The sequence below is a fragment of the Myxocyprinus asiaticus genome, chromosome 1 (assembly GCF_019703515.2).
Source record: "Myxocyprinus asiaticus isolate MX2 ecotype Aquarium Trade chromosome 1, UBuf_Myxa_2, whole genome shotgun sequence".
NCBI lineage: Eukaryota > Metazoa > Chordata > Actinopteri > Cypriniformes > Catostomidae > Myxocyprinus > Myxocyprinus asiaticus.
The window spans coordinates 50,178,801-50,197,903 of record NC_059344.1 but is presented as its reverse complement, the minus strand read 5'-3'; the positions used below and the strand labels follow the sequence as shown (position 1 = coordinate 50,197,903).

At 37.5% G+C, this 19,103-nt stretch overlaps 2 protein-coding genes across 4 annotated transcripts in view; both read right to left on the bottom strand.

Annotated features, from left to right (window-relative positions):
- Positions 1-1,091: 1,091 nt before the first annotated feature.
- ankrd46b (ankyrin repeat domain 46b) lies at positions 1,092-6,881 on the bottom strand. 2 transcript variants are annotated; one of them, XR_007898504.1, is made up of 5 exons: positions 6,736-6,881; positions 4,605-4,947; positions 3,984-4,142; positions 1,969-2,261; positions 1,092-1,879 (listed from the first exon to the last, which is right to left on the bottom strand). XR_007898504.1 is itself a non-coding variant. In XM_051710768.1 (4 exons), the coding sequence occupies exons 2-4, from the start codon at positions 4,913-4,915 to the stop codon at positions 2,045-2,047; spliced, it is 687 nt and encodes a 228-aa protein (XP_051566728.1). In that variant the 5' UTR covers positions 4,916-4,947; positions 6,736-6,880; the 3' UTR covers positions 1,092-2,044. The 2 variants fall into 2 exon arrangements, 1 of the variants encoding a protein (XP_051566728.1); XM_051710768.1 differs by having other exon boundaries at positions 1,092-2,261; positions 6,736-6,880.
- Positions 6,882-8,488: 1,607 nt separating this feature from the next.
- LOC127448170 (collagen alpha-6(IV) chain-like) overlaps positions 8,489-19,103 on the bottom strand; it is a 133,841-nt gene continuing 123,226 nt past the window's right edge. Inside the window, exons 42-46 of one of the 2 annotated variants that reach the window (XM_051710510.1) lie at positions 14,870-15,022; positions 14,601-14,717; positions 11,457-11,648; positions 10,933-11,219; positions 8,489-10,420 (exon numbers count right to left, since the gene is read on the bottom strand). In XM_051710510.1, coding sequence (XP_051566470.1) covers positions 10,160-10,420; positions 10,933-11,219; positions 11,457-11,648; positions 14,601-14,717; positions 14,870-15,022 — 1,010 coding nt within the window. In that variant the 3' untranslated portion in view covers positions 8,489-10,159. The remainder of the gene's footprint in view (positions 10,421-10,932; positions 11,220-11,456; positions 11,649-14,600; positions 14,718-14,869; positions 15,023-19,103) is intronic. The other variant, XM_051710520.1, reaches the window with a different exon arrangement.

Here is a 19,103-nt window from a genome sequence, read left to right as displayed (position 1 = left end):
TGTCTAAACTTTTCACACTTTTAAAATGTTCTATTTTATTTTTCTGGTTTAAGTAGTCTCTGCCATAACTGGTTTGGTGCTGTTCTAGCAGGTAGACAGCTTTTCACAAGCAGAACCTAGCAGCATGGTCTTTCTGGTGAAGCTGGTTCAGGCAATTAAAGGAATATTCTGGGTTCAATACAAGTTAAGCTCAATCAACAGCATTTATGGCATAAATTGTTAAATACATTTTGACTCCCTCCTTTTCTTGAAGAAAAAATAAAAATACAAACCTGGGTTCCAGTGAGGCACTTACAATGAGCACGTTCACATTCACATTCTTACACCGATGCACGTTCTTACACCAATTATGCTTAATAAGACGACACATGTGTGGTCATGTAAACACAATAAAAATCATTCCTTTATTGGTGTAAGGTCTAAGTGGTGTAAGAATAAACTGATCAACACTGGTAGATTTTTGCCCATTACGCCGATTTCGTGTAGCATGTAAACACCTTAACTGGTGTTCTCACTGGCTCATCTAATGTGTGCACGTGTTGAGTGCATGCCTCTTCACGGTTTGACGTCAAAAGCAGAAACACATTCATTTTAAGTGAAGGGGGCAAATCCGTTAATGTTAAAATTATTGTCATTTCAAAAGTATAGCCACAAGACATCAATAATATGCGTGATAACATGATTTTTTTGTGATAAAATCACTTACTATCCTTTTCTGTGTAAAGTTATAGCCAATTTTACAATTTCGTTGCCAATATGATGTAGTCAACAAACCCTAAAACAACTTTAAAAAGCTCAAATAATACATGAGTTTTAACATAATGTAAGTGCATTTATGAAATTATAAGCTTCACATTTCTGCCTTTTAACCCTCCAAAAACTGGCCCCTTCCTTTGTAAGTGCATCACTGTAACCTCGATTTTTGCTTCTTTTTTTCTAAGAAAATGATGGACGAGTTGAAATAAATTTTAGTGGTAATCAACATTAAGCCACAAATGCTGTTGATTGAGCTCAACTTGTATTGAACCCAGAATATTCCATAAAGACATAAAGAACAAAATCTCATTTATATGAAGCACTCTGACGAGAAGTAATTTTGTGTGATATATTTATTTGCATTATACCAAAAATGAAAACTTGAACAAAAGCTATATGGACATATATGTGTAACGGCAAATAGCAATTTAGACAATGAGCAATAATATAGGCCATATTTGTCTTCATATTGTGGAAAATGTTGCTGAGAGCAACACAACCAATGTGCTTTCGCATTTCTGATATGAGAGAAAATATTATTATTATTATATTAAACAGAAAGAAACTCTTTGACATTAAATAGTTACATAAAAATAAAACTGCTCACAGAGTGGTCACTGTTGACTTTCCTCTACATCTCTGCAGAAACAAGAAATACTTGCTGGCCACATTGTTTTGTTATTGAACATTTAAACAGATATTCTATGTAACAAAAAAATCTATGAATACTGAATATGCAAACAGGTGTTAATTCAATACCAGCATAAGTATAGTACAGATAAAAAATAAAATAAAACAGGTGGGTGATTGAAGAGGGAAAATAAGATAAGACAAGGATGAAAACCGTCATGCCCTATCTAATATAACATAACACTGTCATCTAATGCGGTTTACATTACCATTGAGATATTCAAATGAATACACCTACTGGTCAATCAACTGGCCATGTAGGTGTTCAGTGAACATGGGAAGATCTGTGAGAAATTAAAACAGGATTACATAACTTGGTGTACATTTAAGAAACTTCACAAATATTCTGCACCCGATAAATACCTGAACCTATACCTTTCAATTCTTCTTCATTGCTCAGCCACACAACGTGGACAGCTCCACTCTACCTCACCTATGAGAAAGACAAGATCATTTCCAAACTCCAGATTAGACCTAATCTTGTACTATGAGGAACCTTCAGTGTGTATGGTCAACTCAAACCTCCTTTCAGTTCAAAGCTTGACTCGTTTGGTCCAGGGACTACACTTGAGCTGTACCACAGAATCTTGTGTCCACCTCAGTGAACCAATTCCAACTGGCTAGCAGAAAAGGGCAGGACACCACTGACATAGTAAGCAATGCCCAGAGAGAGAATAGCGATGACCACCAGCAGAAGCAGGACCCTCCAGAAGCCCAGGTCCTCCACAAACTCTTGCCAGGTGGAGCGAAAGCTGGACAGCACACCTTCGCTGTTCTGCAGGTTTGGATTCAGCAGTGAATGGCTCTCCATGGCACTAGTTAAGAAAATAGATGAATTACACTTACAGTAGTACAATAAGCCACTTTGTGGCTGTTATTTTCATAGCTGCTATTCTGTTACAGTTGAAGTCAGAAGTTTACATACACTTAGGATGAAGTCATTAAACCTCATTTTTTAACCACTCTACAGATATAATATTAGCAAACTATAGTTTTGGCAACTCGTTTAGGACATCTACTTTGTGCATGACACGAGTAATTTTTCCAACAATTGTTTACAGACAGATTGTTTCACTTTAAATTGCCTATATCACAATTCCAGTGGATCAGAGTTTTACACACACTAAATTAACTGTGCCTTTAAGCAGCTTAGAAAATTCCAGAAAATGATATCAAGCCTTTAGGCAATTAGCCAATTAGCTTCTGATAGGAGGTGTACTGAATTGGAGGTGTACCTGTGGATGTATTTTAAGGCCTAGCTTCAAACTCACTGCCTCTTTGCTTGACATCATGGGAAAATCAAAAGAAATCAGCCAAGACCTCAGAAATAAAATTGTGGACCTCCACTTTCCAAACACCTGAAGGTACCATGTTCATCTGTAAAAACAATAGTATGCAAGTATAAACACCATGGGACCATGCAGCCATTATACCGCTCAGGAAGGAGACACATTCTGTCTCCTAGAGATGAACGTAGTTTGGTGTGAAAAGTGCAAATCAATCCCAGAACAACAGCAAAGGACCTTGTGAAGATGCTGGAGGAAACAGGTAGACAAGTATCTATATCCACAGTAAAACGAGTCCTATATCAACATAACGTGAAAGGCTGCTCAGCAAGGAAGAAGCCACTGCTCCAAAACCACCATAAAAAGCCAGACTACAGTTTGCAAGTGCACATGGGGACAAAGATCTTACTTTTTTGAGAAATGCCCTCTGGTCTGATGAAACAAAAAATGAACTGTTTGGCCATAATGACCATTGTTATGTTTGGAGGAAAAAGGGTGAGGCTTGTAAGCCAAAGAACACCATCCCAACCGTGAAGCATGGGGGTGGCAGCATCATGTTGTGGGGGTGTTTAGCTGCAGGAGGGACTGGTGCACTTCACAAAATAGATGGCATCACGAGGAAGGAAAATTATGTGGTTATATTGAAGCAACATCTTAAGACATCAGCCAGGAAGTTAAAGCTCTGTCGCAAATGGGTCTTCCAAATGGACAATGATCCATTAAGGACAGCAAAGTCAAGGTATTGGAGTGGCCATCACAAAGCCCTGACCTCAATCCGACAGAAAATTTGTGGGTAGAACTGAATAAGCGTGTGCGAGCAAGTAGGCCTACAAACCTGACCCTGAGTTATACCAGTTCTGTCTGGAGAAATGGGCCAAAATTCCAGCAACTTGTTGTGAGAAGTTTGTGGAAGGCTACCCAAAATGTTTGACCCAAGTTAAACAATTTAAAGGCAATACTACCATATACAAACAAAGTGTATGTAAACTTCTGACCCACTTGGAATGTGATGAAAGAAATAAAAGCTGAAATAAATCATTCTCTCTACTATTATCCTGACATTTCACATTCTTAAAATAAAGTAGTGATCCTAACTGACCTAAGACAGGGAAAGTTTTCTACGATTCAATGTCAGGAATTGTGAAAAACTGAGTTTAATTGTCTTTGGCTAAGGTTTATGTAAACTTCTGACTTCAACTGTATATATCCATCATACTCAAAACATGGGCATCTATCTGGAAGGCATCTTACCTCTCACTTTCAGCTATCTGCATGGCTTCCAGTTTGGAGTGGGTTCCTCTGTTGAAGCCCTTGACCTCCTGTTCTTCCAGCCCTTCCAGCAACCGTATGGCATCTTTATTTACCCCTCTCCTCTTTGCCAGCACCAGTGGTGTCGACCCATTATGATTACTGTTTAAATTCAAGTTAACAATCAGAAATTACATGCAGTCAGATTTAGAACAATCATATGCTCCACAAAATTACCACTGCAACCTTGGTTCTGCCAAAAGTACCATAGTTACTACAGTAAATCATTACTACTACTACTAATACTACTGAAAATAGTAAAATCATTGTAAATTAACATGATATCTCCTTCAAACAGTGCATGACACTTTTATGGATCTTTCTGTAATTTGGTTTCTTTATTCCATTATTTTTTGGATGACAGTGGTGGCTAATACCAAATTACCACAGTTTTACTTCAACTATTGTATTCTGGTAGAAAATAGGTTACCATGGTAAAGTTTTGTAAGAATGTCATCATTGATACTTCCATTCTTTAATAGAACAAACAAACAGGAAGAAAAAAAAAACTCTTGTCACAAATACTTTATGATGATCTAATAATAAAATGTCACTATATCTCACCAAATATCAATTTTGAGACCATTGGACACCAGGAACTGAATGGTGTCCACATGTCCACAGAGGTGCAACGCAGTGTTGCCCTGATAGTCTGTGGCCAGCAGGTCTGCGCCAAACTTGTGCAGGAAGCGGCAGATATCCACATTCCCACGCGCTGCAGCCAGATGTAGACCCGTGCGGCCCCGGTGGTCACGGATGTTGGGGTCGCAGCCGGTCTCCAGCAGACACCTGGCAAAACTCAAGTCCCCATCAATGCAAGCCTGCAGTAATGGTACACTGGATTGCGACGAGTCATTGATGAAGACATATGACATGTCCGAGTCTGTCTCTGAAAATTCCAGCGTAACTAAGACAGACAAATATAATTTGTGTATTTGACAAATATAACTTCCAAGTCAATCTCACAAACCTGTCAATAACATGTCTGGGTCATTTCACACCCCCAAAACGGAAGAAGAAGAAATTTATAAATAAGACATTGGGTTTCGTATTTGATTATGATTTTGGCCATTATGATTTTGTGACAGTATTTGTATTTAAATGACATGAAAATTAAAGGTGCTGTAAGCCATTAATGAAATAAGTGTCCTGAGATATCTCACCGGTCTCTGTTACAGCTGTAGACTTTGTAAACAGCAAACAAAAATGTGTCCGCAACACTTTTCAACTGTCAATCATTTTGCTCTTTCTCATTTGAAGCATCATTAAGGCTCTAATTCATAATTGTCAGTTGAGGGCACTATTGTGCCACTGTTGAATTTGACAGCTACAGGAACAAACAATGCTGCTCTTTTACTCGGTTTTGGTCTCAAAATTATCTTTGGAGGGCGGGGTTTTGGAATGAGGCGGCGTGGCTAATTCAACAGCTCACTCACGTGAAAGCTTCACTAAAATCGCTAACAGCACCTTTAAGCATAATTTCCCCCTCAAGTTCACATTACTGTAACGCAGAACAATAACTATAATATTATGATATAATCGAATCTATCACAAAAATAATAATAATAAATAATAATATGACTTAATTTATAAAGTATTAATGCATCATTGTAATATTTGTTATGTATGCTGATTTTAATAATTAAAACATCTTTGTGTCCAGACAGGATGATGTAATGTAATGTTACTGTATGTGATGCGAAACTAATGAGTATGATCATTGAGAATAATGGAAATTACAAACAAACTTAAAAAAGATCTAGTTACATGCAAACAACACTTATGGTCCTAAAACTTTCTATATTTGAAATATCATTTCTTACTACTTCTTTTGATTTTGAGGTGAAATATGGCCCAGACATCATCAGATTCACTCAGCAACAAGGATTATAATGTTGATGATCAGTGCTGGGTAGATTACTAAAACGGATTACAAATTACACAACTAAAATTGTAATCAGTAACATAATCTTTACAGTACACTTTTAAGGTGATCTGATCGGATTACTTACTGCATGTTTTCATGAAAATATCATTTTAGTGGGTGTACCAGTTAAATCAAACAACGATTTGCAATTTTCCAGTCCCTGAGTACCCCTAACTGTAATCTGATTATGCACATTTTAAATGTAATGTAATCTAATTGCAAATAAATACTTGATTTTTGTGAACTGATTACGTAATCCAGTTAACATGTGGTCTATTTCTGTCCAATGGTGATGGTCAGCTGTTCAGGCCTCCTAAGAATTACAGCTGGTTACAAGATTCTGCAAACTGCTAATGCAACACAAAGCCCTTTGAACTGCAACTTCAATCTTCAGCACAGTACCTGCATCCTTCACCTCATCAAGCCCGCAGTGCAGTGCAGTGCAGGCAGGAGGGAGGTCTCTGCTGCATCAGCCAGCAAACCACTATGCTGACTAAACACATCGACCTCCACACAAAATGACAATCACAAGAGTGAGATTCACTCCTCTAAAGTGACAACAGGGAGGCATCTGCTAGTCCGTTTCAGGGTGTCATGTCTGATATAGGGTTAGTGAACATGGAATTACTGTATACAGCTACTAGATGCAAATGTACTATACTGTAATCACTGTCTTTGCTATTGCGGGCAGAGGACAACTAACATGACTCAACATAGTGGCATCAACAACGCAGTTACTCATACGCACTCGCATATGTTTATTTATACCTGTTTTGTGCAGCAGTATCAGATGAGAATGGTGTTAATCCAAGTCCCGTTGCTTCCGTCTGTGTTGTTTATGAGTTACTATCTCTTTGGTGGCTAGTATAGCTGGCGACTCTATATTTGAGGCCTTACACTGCCCCCTACTGCTCTGGCGCGCCAATGCGGACCATCACTATAGAGTGCAACAGTCTGGTTCCGGAAATAAAAATCTTATTTATTGATTGATTTTCAACGATAAATCCCTTTAAAAACAGACATACCGTGAGCTACGAGGTTGTTCATCGATTATATATGCTTCCGTTGAAGTCATCCGTCTGCGTTATCTGAACTGCATTGTTTACAAATCGTGTTTTCATGGTAAAGCGGAATTCATGGTAAACAACTACAGTACCCATAGTACAGTAAAGAAATATCAACCAATCAGAAAACCGCGGGCAATGAAAACCGCGAAACGTGTCTCCGCACGCTCCCATGACGCACTGTAAATGACGTAATCGAGTCGGTCTCCCTTCACCGTGAAACTACTTATATATTTGTACATATCCGGATGTTTTGCAATAAACGTAAAATATATTGTTTCTATACTTATAATCAATAACCTAAAATCAATAGTTTTATATATTCCCATCATTTTTTATTCAATAACATCATTCGCAATGCTTCATGGGATTGTAGTTTGTGCCCTCAGAAAAGACGGTAAGTTCACAGAGACTTGTACCTTTGTCTTTATGTCCGATTTTAAAATAATTTTTTGCCTCAAAACAAAGTTGGTGATGTTGTGATTCACCTCGGAGCTGGTTAGTTTGCTTCATGGCTCACAACACTTTTATTAAGGATTTTATTAAAAGTCTATGGAAGAAATGAATGGGGAAAATACTTCCGGAATCCAGACGTCTGAAAAAGTGGGCGGCCACTGTTGCGCTCTATTGGCTCAAATAGAGTGCTGAGATGGAACCAGTGAAAGAACAGAGTGGCAATCTAAAGGCAAAGTACGTAGTTTCCTTTTCGAGGGAAGTGGCTTGGTTTTGCAAATAGAGCCATGGACAGAGACATTTGAATATCTCATAATTTTGAATTAAATTTTGACAACAGTTTAAATCTTAAAGGTGCACTATTTTGTTTGTGTCATCTTGGACGTACAGTGACACCTGGCGTGGATGCAGCCAAAGTCTTTCTAGCAAGTCAGTCCACTATCGGCCACCTTTGGAACGCTCCCGGGAGGCTATTTTCCAGTCATGACAGTGCAGCTCCTATCTACTTGAATCGGGGTAACACCGGAACCTCAAAAACTTCTTACCAAGCTTACGTTTAAACAACATCATAGATAATGTGCATACGCATCCTCGAGATGTATGACAGGCGATGTCTGTATCTAAAAGGTGATTTGGTCTTTTACCTGTAAGGCGGGACTTCCTGTCTACATCCTGTGCTAGAGCTTCATGGTTGGGCTTTCCAATTTCTCCCATTCATTTTAATAGAAGAGGTCCGTCTCTTAAAAATAGTCTCTGATGCAGCGTCATTAAAATGCAATAGTTTTCAGTTACAGATGCCATTGTTGAAATTAACTATTCACAGTCAGCCATGATTAATTTACTCCATAAGTGAAAGTGTCGAATAACAGGGCGGTTACTGACATTAAGCGTGTAGTATTCGGCTGGTCATGGCAGCCCCCATGAGGGGACCCTCTCCATCGGAAATAAAACAGCTTTTATAAGGTTACTGATTCTTCATCTCATGTGAGTGCTCATGATTTTATACATATGTTTCAAAATGACAGTTTATTTTAGAGTAAAACCTTATCAATGAGGAAAACATTACTGTGTGCACCTTTGAATATGCTGTTGTGGCTGTGACCTGGAGATCCAGAGAAAGATTTCAGTTTTCCCCTGGCCGGTGGCAGCCTAATAAAAATTCATATATCATACATCCTCAAATTAGTGAAAATGTGAAATAACAGTTGGAAAGTTTTATTTGACCGGTTCCATAGATATACTCACGGTGAACATTCAGATAAAAAAACTTACATCACTTTATGAAGTATTGGAAAAGGTCTTCTCATACAGTATTTACTGTCTGAATTCATTATAAAAATGTTTTATTAGTTAATAGAATTGACCAGGTTCTGAAATATATACACCTCAGGGCAATGAAGCAGTAAAAAACAATAACAATAAATGCAAATTGTCTATTTATGAAAGCCAATCTTCAAAAATGTCCATTTTTTTTATTTTTTATTTAAAAAAATTAGTCTTAGAATTAAGAGAAATGGGGATATATTCTTAAATTTTTCCCTATTATTAAATTTACAAGTCAACTCTTTGTCTTTGTTTAATGTACAGTACATTTTCTTTGTATCAGTGGGATGAATTAAATGAACTATAATCTAATCACTTACATACATACACATGAAGAAATGTAACATGATAAAAAATACAATATGTACTCTAGGCTACCAGTGAGAGACTGAAAGGCTTAGTGGCAATAGTGATTATATAATCAACCAGACTTTTCAACTCAAAATTAGTCTATATAGCTCCTCTAATGCACAAAGTGAATTAGATGTGTTAAAAAAGGCATTAACACTTTGAGTATACAAATACACTAACTGAATCATTCTGACACTAACAAAAGAACCTTTGATATGTTTCACTTTTCTATTCAAACACACAGTAAATTACTGATGTAAAAATGTATCTTTTAAAGATTAAGGGATATATGGTGATAACCATAATCATCATTACCATTTGATGGATGTTTGAATGGCCTAGGACTGGTGAATTTACTTAAATCAAATGCTCTTGTGAAAGTACCTTTACATACAGTCATTTTTCAGATATTCACTTCAGTGCAATTTATATAGAACACATAATTATTGGGTTAGATAAATCATAATTATTTCAAGTGATAACCATGATGTAAAATCTCACTCATTCATGTACATTCCAAAGTGCTGGTTTGTCAATTTTGCCAATGATAAACAAGAAAAAAGCACCAATATCAGCTAGTGAAGCAAATACAAATTGTACTTGAAATGCAGTAACAACCAGATAAATCAGAAGTTGCTTTTGAAAAATGTATGTCGTCCACTGGGAGTTTGAGATGCACTCTCCGAGGTAGCTGTGAATATATGAACAACAATTAAACAAAAACACATACATATTTCAGATATGTACTGTAGCACCACTGTTGATAATAGGCAAGCAGAGAGAAAAATAATCTCTTCTCCATTTCTTTTCATTCAAACCCCCATATTCTCCAAATATAGCACATCAGATTACCACCGCTGGGTGTCATATACAACAACAGTCATTAGGTCAAGGGCATGAAATCAAATCCGTCAGTTATCTTTTGTTTTCTTTATCTTCAAATGCCTCTTCTCATTTCTGTTTTATTAAAGTCACTTTCTCCTGTTGAGCATCTAGAGAAGCTACAGGATCTTCATGCAGACTTGACAGCGACTGATGCGTGACCGGTACTGCTCTCCTTTCAGGGTCTCCTGGGATGGACCCTGAACGAACTGATCGTCCAGCTCTACTGTGGTCAACCAGAAACTGTACTTGTTGGCAAAGTAGTGGCAGGTGCCATGGGCACCATTGCACTCAATGAAGGGTGTGGAACGGAAATCCTCCAGACAAGAACCGGGAGACACCAAAGACTGACCACCTCCTTCTGCACCTGCGGCCGTGTGCTGAAGAAATGAGACAAAGTTAGCCATTTATGTATAGTCAAAAGAACACATTTGTTGATACTGTATTTTTGCTATTTGATATTGCAATCAGCCTTTATTGCCCTTCTGCTCCTCTTTTGACAGTAATACCATTCACTGCATCTTTTAGACTAAAGCGTACGACCCAAGTCAAATCTAATTAGGATTGTTTGTATATCACTGACAGTTATAAATTGCATATGAGCACATTATATTAAGTCATTATAATTTTTAGTTGGATGGTCACTAGTTGGTTATTTTATCATAACCGAAGGTAAATTTGCCTAGTATTCAGATGGTATTTATAAACATTAAGACAATGTTTATTTGAAATGCTTGTAAGAATACACTGGATGTTTCCATTTATTTGCATTAAACTTTTGGTCATGACTGTATATAGACATGAGTGTATCTCTACTACATTGTACTGCAAGCACATTGTTTGAGTTTGAATTTGTGTGTAATTGTGCATGTATGCTGAAACTGAATATTACCATAAGGAAGGAGTAACCAATCCACAGACTTCGCCAGCCCTGAGGGCAGGTAGGTATGGTGAGGTCTTGACTATGGATAGCGACTGCATGAGAAGGGGCCTCACACACCGAGCAGCGGCTAATGTACTGAGATATCTGCTGATCTGCCACAGGCATCATGGGAATGGGCGCCGTGGTGGACAGCCAATAGGATTTGTCATTGCGGCTGGCGTAGTAACAAAGTTCATTGACTGTGCAGTACAGGAAGGGGATGGTGCTGAAATGAGGCAGGCAGGAACCAGGCAATCCTGTGACAAAGCAAACATTTAAATTCAACTGAATTATCTTTAACAGCATTATCTTGCGGCAAGTCAACTCATTAGTGCAAACTGTATATAAGCGCCTATATTACACAGTCCACAACAGACTGATCTACAACAATATTGTAGTAAGTGATTACACCCTGTATCTTTTTCTTTTTTATTACATAGTCACAAAGTTACAAGTGTATAAATATTAGTTATAAATAGTCACAAGTGCCTCACCCAAATCCTGGTTGTGGGCTTTCTCCTGTCCCTCCACATACATCAAACTGTAGCCATCCCACAACTTCGCCATGCCTTGAGGACACATGGGCACCAGGGTGGACTGACTATGTTTCACCAGAGTATAACCAATACTGCTACTGCGCGCAGGTAACCCCGGAGGACCTGGCAACCCCGGTTGGCCAGGGGTACCTGTATAGGACATGTCAAAGTAAAATAAAGAACATTAAAGGAGAGAGGATAAGAGATTAATAATGTAAACAGTGATGTTGTAGTGCCATGTACCTTACACAATGTATAAAGTGAAACTGTCTAGCTGTTAGCTTAAAGGAATAGTTCACCCAAAAATGCAACCAGGGGCTGTCAAACTCCAAAAAGCGTGCACGCACACACACACACATACACACACAAACCCATTATAAAAACACAATAAAAGTAGTCCACATGACTCAATGCTATATTCCAAGTCTTCTGAAGCCATATGTTAGCTTTGTGTGAGGAGCAGACTAAAATTTAAGTTGCTATTCAATGTTTTTCTTCAACTCCACTAGACTCAAACACTGGGGAGGGCAAGATTATCAGTGAATAATTACTTTAATTTAGTTCACACAAACCTGTCATAAGGCTTATGGCCTTGTGGTATATTTTAATGACACTTTTATGTAGGGCTGGGTATTGATGCAGATTTCCTGATTTGGTTCGATTCCGAATCACAAGCACTTGATTCAATTTCAATTTAATGAAATTCAGTTTTGATTCATATGGGAGTATTTTAGTTATAATGTTCATTTTGCTTACATATGAAAGATGTTTCTCTCTCAGCTAATGTTGTTAAAACTTCTAACTTGGTACATTATGAAAAAATGTATTTAATGAATTTTATTTTATAATTTGTCACATTTTAGCTTTTTAAAAATGTACAAATTGGATGTATTCCATCAGTAAGTATGATGTCTTGAAATTTAATATATTGTTAACATGCATAATTTGCACTAATTACAAGTACTTACACTGATTTGTAGAACAAGTGCTAAAACGTTACAGTCTCTTTAAGAATAGCAGCAGTTCAGTGTGTTTGGTGATTCACATTCTTCATGCATATAGCCCCCTACTGGGCAGGGAGGTGAATTTATGATAAAAAATGACTTAAATATTTATCCGTTTCACACCCACACCTGTCATATCATGTCTGAACACATGGATTTAACCACTGAAGTATGGATTACTTTTATGCTGCCTTTATGTGGATTTTGGAGCTTCAAAATTTTGGCACCCATTCACTTGTATTGTAAGGACCTACAGAGCTGAAATATTCTTCTAAAAATCTTAATTTATGTTCTGCTGAGGAAAGAAAGTCATACACATTTGGGATCCCAGGAGAGTGAGTAAATCATGTGAGAATTTTCATTTTTGGGTGAACTATTCCTTTACCGAGAGTGAAGTCAAATGGCTTCTTTACCACATACGTGCTATGTGTGATTGGAATGAAATGTTTCTTTTTTGTTGTTTTAGATCAACAACTTACTGTAAAAAACAGAAAGGGTATTAAAAGATACATTATTCAATGACAAATGGGTTGTGTGAATTTCTTTTTTGGACACACATTACATGGAAAGAGTCTAACCAAACTTTTACTCTCAACATGCAGAGAAAGGATTTCGGTGCTGAACTTTTTCGTCTCTATACTACTCAAACTCTGGTGAGTGAAATCTAAAGATTTACCAGCCAGTGGCTTATCATAGACATTTTAATTGCATAGTTTAAAAGATCAAGCTAGGGATTTTAAAAATCGATATTGGGATTGTTCAAATTGGGATTGCGATTAGTTGAAAACTTGATATTTCTTCCCATCCCAAACTTTATTCTGCTTTTTTCTGTGTTTTTTTATTTTTATTTATTATTATTATTTTTTTTTATTATTATTTATTTATTTTATTTTTTTTGAGCTTGACAGCCCCTGGGTAGGGTTGAACCAGGTGTGTTTAAGGTCTCACTTAAGTTGAGACGTAAAGTTCACACTAAGGGCTTAGTAACTACTAGTTATTTTGTAACTAATTCAGTGCTTAATCTGGTTGCACCACCTGCTCTTAAGGCAACACTTAACTAATAGGTCATAAGCTCTCTGTAACATGATGTGTAGTCGCATAATATGACGTTTACCTGTATTTATCCCCATTAAAATACGATACGTAATAAAAGTAGATTTGATAAATAGTATATTTGCCCTGTGTAAATAACAATATATAGGAACTGTATCTAAAATAAATAAGGGGTGATAAATAAATACTAATACAGCAGGCTGGAAAAATAGACATTTATTCAATTTAATATCCTGTATATATTTTGAATGTGTTGAAACTTGACAACGGGGGACGCACCCTGAAAACTGCACCGTTAGATCATACTGAAGAGCCGCTTAAAAGTATGTTTTTTTTTCTCTTGTAAATATAAACGAGTGTAAATGTCAACATCATACTGTATGTCGAAATGACTGATGCCTGTCACGCAAAACATGAGCTCACTGATGTCATAAAATATCAGTCTGCTTTTTTATTCCATCCGTTACTCCTGGTCTGAGGCTTCCGTAAATATATAGTTTATATGTAGGGTTACATCCTACCTAAGTTTAATGGTGCAACCCTCAAATATTTAGTAGTGTGTAAATTGTGACTAAGTGCCCATTTACACCACAACTAGGCTAAGTTGTAACTTACGTATAGCTGGTGCAACCGGCCCCAGGTCACTATGTACTTAGTATGCTGTTGTACAGGGTTGCATAACGATTCTTCAAAGCTTTCTACTTTTGTGTTCCACAGAAAAAAAAATAAGTATACAGGTTTTAACAACATGAGAGTGAGTAAATAATTGCAGGAATTTCATTTTTCATTTACTCTTACTGGTGCAACCTAGTCATGTTATTTTATTGATGCAATCATTTATAAAAAATAATATTTTTACGTCAGTAAAACCAGTCAATTTAGATGTTACCTTGTTAAGCACATTTTAGGTTAACTAACAAAACATTTGTCAAAAGTAGTAGTACACCAAGGCCTTCACATAAACAAACATTGCTTTCTTTGTAACAATATCAGAGTGTGGCAGAGTTCTGCCTTTGTGTTAATAATGTAGACTTTCTCATCGTACCTTGAGTTCCTGTGGGTCCTTGGACTCCTGAAGGTCCAGGCTCACCAAAACCTCCCGGAGGTCCAGCTGCACCAACTGGACCAAGTCTACCCACTGGCCCTCTGAGTCCTTTGGGACCTATAGAAAATGTACAGAAATTTGGTGAGTTGAAAAGTTAAATAAAGTTATGAATAATGCTAATATCAGTGATTCATACCAGACAAGAGGATCACACTACCATCTTTCTTTGTTTTTTGTTATCTTTTGCAAAGACTGAAGAAAGCACTCACCTGGGGATCCTGGACTGCCTGGCTGGCCTGGTGTTCCTGGCTGACCAAGAGGCCCATCAAAACCTGGTGGGCCGGGATTCCCAGGTGGCCTATTTTGAGTATAGTTGCTAGGTGGGTATATAGTACCTGGAAGCCCCTTAGGACCAGGATCACCTGAAATGACAATATAATCAGCAAGAGTTGGTGTGTTCACACATTGCCCATGATTTACATATTTACTTCTGAGGTAATATTTCTAGAATGAATTTATTTTTTTCCTTCATTTCTATTTTTTATTTTTTTTTAAAGAAAAATCAAAAACCCTCACCCAACCCATATACAGAACAGAACAGACTTGCAATGGGATTCGTATGCGCTTAAACACTAATTTCTGATACATGTAAACAAAAGAAAAAGATACTCCTAAAACAGATACACTGAATAACATAAAACAAGAAAGAATACAATACTGTCAAAAATAAACATAAACAGCAGGAGTACACTCTAGATACTTAATTTTTGGAAATCTGTTCAAGGAAGGGGCCCGAATCTCAGAACATTTACCAAGGGCACCTATTCTAGAAAAACAGACTCTCTCCAGTTGAAGGGATGACACCAACTCAGAAAGCCAGTTATTAAAACTGGGAGAAGAGACAGACTTCTAACCCATTAGTATAATCCTCTTGGCAAATACCATCTCAAACATTAATGCTGATTAATGACACTGAGATAACCCTGCAACATTAAAAAAACCCAAAAGAGCTAATTCAATATCAGGCAATAGTTCTGCATTATAAACTACGGAGTACCAATGAAAAATGTCCTGCCAGAAAATAGACAGCTTGGGACAAGTCCAAAACATGTGAGACAGTGACCCTTCAGGAGCTTTACAACGATCACAGAGAGGTGAAATTGTTGGATAAATATTATGAAGCTTTACTTTTGAGTAATGTAATCTGTGCATGACCTTGAAATTAATTAACTGTAATCTGGCATTTATAGCACATCCATGTATTCTGTGCAATCCCCCTGCCCAGATATTATCCTCAATCTTAGCACCTATGTCCCTCTCCCATGAATCTTTAAGCTGTTTGGAGGAAATTGCAATATAAGAAGAAAATAAGGACACAAATTGTGAGATCAGATGTTTAGTCTCCAGAGACTGACACAGAAGACTATGAAAAGGGTGGTCACAGGGTTCATTGGCATATTCTGAAAATGTATTTTTGACAATGACGAGCCTGAAGATAGCAGAAAAAAATGAGACTTTGATAGATCGTAATTAATGCGTACAGTTGAAGTCAAAAACTTACATGCACACAAGTTGAAGTCATTAAAACTAATGTTTTAACCACTCCACATATTTAATATTAGCAAACTATAGTTTTGGCAAGTCGTTTAAGATATCTACTTTGTGTATGATACCAGTAATGTTTCCAACCATTGTTTACAGACAGATTGTTTCACTTTTAGTTGACTATATCACAATTCCAGTGGGTCAGAAGTTTACTGTGTTAAGTTAACTGTGCCTTTAAGCAGCTTGAAAAATTCCAGAAAATGATGTCAAGCCTTTAGACAATTAGCTTCTGATAGGAGGTGTACTGAATTGGAGGTGTACCTGTGGATGTATTTTAAGGCCTACCTTCAAACTCAGTGCCTCTTTTAAAAAATCAAAAGAAATCAAAAGAAATCAGCCAAGACCTCAGAAAAAAATTGTGGACCTCCACAAGCCTGATTCATCCTTGGGAGCAATTTCCAAATGCCTGAAGGTATCACGTTCAGCTGTACAAACAATAGTACGCAAGTATCAACACCATGGGACCACGCAGCCATCATACCACTCAGGTAGGAGACACATTCTGTCTCCCAAAGATGAACATAGTTTGGTGCGAAAAGTGCAAATCAATCCCAGAACAACAGCAAAGGACCATGTGAAGATGTTGGAGGAAACAGGTAGACAAGTAACTATATCCACAGTAAAACAAGTCATATATCGATATTACCTGAAAGGCTGCTCAGCAAGGAAGAAGCCACTGCTCCAAAACCGCCATAAAAAAGCCAGACTACAGTTTGCAAGTGCACATGGGGACAAAGATCTTACTTTTTGGAGAAATTTCCTCTGGTGTGATGAAACAAAAATTGAACTTTTTGGTCATAATGTCCATCATTATGTTTGGAGGAAAAAGGGTGAGACTTGCAAGCCGAAGAACACCATCCCAACTGTGAAGCATGGGGGTGGCAGCATCATGTTGTGGGGGTGCTTTGCTGCAGGAGGGACTGGTGCACTTCACAAAATAGATGGCGTCATGAGGAAGGAAATTTATGTGGATATATTGAAGCAACATCTCAAGACATCAGCCAGGAAGTTAAAGCTCGGTTGCAAATGGGTCTTCCAAATGGACAATAACCCCAAGCATACCTCCAAAGTTCTGGCAAAATGGCTTAAGGACAACAAAGTCAAGGTATTGGAGTGGCCATCACAAAGCCCTGACCTCGATCTGATATAAAGTTTGTGGCCAGAACTGAAAAAAACGTGTGCAAGCAAGGAGGCCTACAAACCTGACTCAGTTACACCAGTTCTGTCTGAAGGAATGGGCCAAATTTCCAGCAACTTATTGTGAGAAGCTTGTGGAAGGCTAACCAAAAAGTCTGACCCAAGTTAAACAATTTAAAGGCAATGCTACCAAATACGTATGTAAACTTCTGACCCAATGGGAATGTGATGAAAGAAATAAAAGCTGAAATAAATAATTCTCTACTATTCTTCTGACATTTCACATTCTTAAAATAAAGTAGTGATCATAACTGACCTAAGACAGGGAATGTTTTCTATGATTAAATGTCAGGAATTGTGAAAAACTGATTTTAAATGTATTTGGCTAAGGTGTATGTAAACTTCTGACTTCAACTGTAACTGACTGAAAGATGAAGTGACCATCAATATAAAGGTCTTTTACAGTGGTCAAGCCCTTACTCCTCCAAAGTGAAAAAAAAAAAGATCTGATCGAGCAGGTGCAAAATTGTGATCATCACAAATGGGTATATTGGTTGAAGGTTGTAAAATTTGTAACACTTTTTTCATTTGCTTCAATATCCTAAGAGAGTTATGTATTACAAGGTTTTTTGAAAACGACTTTATAGGGATAACGGCACTGGAAAACAATAAAGCTGGAAGTGAACTACTAGAAACAGAATGCGCCTCTATGGAAAGCCATTTGGGAGAGCCGCTAATGATGCAATCTGAACTAATACTTCCATCCCGCCAGTGCATCAAAGCCCTAGCATTGGCTGCCCAATATTAATGTTGGAAAACTGGCAGGCCATCCACCAACTTCTTTTGGCTTTTGTAAGTGGAATTTGGAGATTCGATGGGCCTTGTAGCCTCAGGCAAATGGTAATATTACAGAGTCTAATTGTTTAAAAAACGAAGATGGCAAAAATATTGGTAAGTTTTGAAAGAGATAAAGAAATCTGGGAAGGGAAACCATTTTGACTGCATTTATATGGCCAACCAAAGATAGAGGGAGAATTCTTCACTTTTCAATACATGTTTTTAGTCTCTTAACACATTCAGTAAAGTTAAGATTAAATAACTTTTTAGCATGTTCAGGAATGACCAACCCAAGGTAGGTAAAATGGTCCTGACAGATTTTGAAGGGAAGGGAATGAATAAATCTAGAATTAAGTCCATTCCCCAAGGGGATAAATACCAGTTGTCTCCCAGTTAATAGAGTAGTCAGAGAAAGCACCACATTTTTTTAATCCACTTCATTAAAGAGGGCAGCGAAGAAGGAGAATCTAGCAATACCTTTTACGTCCGTATGATTACGAATACAAATTGCCAGTGGTTCTAGGGCTAAATCGAACAATAAGGGGCTTAGACAACAACCTTGCCTTGTAAAAAAATTAGTAACTATAGCTGGTTTAGGGGTGAGATACAACATTTTAATTAATAACTGAAATTTGTCTCCGAAGCCAAACCGATCCAGCACCACAAACATGTATCTCCATTCAATCTGATCAAATGCTTTCTCAAGAAATAATGGCAGCTTTTGAATTCTTGTTATGGGTATCATAAACAACATTCAACAGGTGGCATACATTGAAAAATTAAAATCTGCCTGGAACAAAGCCTGTTTGATCAGGATGAACTAGGGAGGCCACATGCTTCCCTAGTAGCTTTGCTAGAACTTTAGCAACTATTTTTTGGTCACAATTGAGCAAGCTCAAAGGCCTGAAACTACCAGGGTCAGTG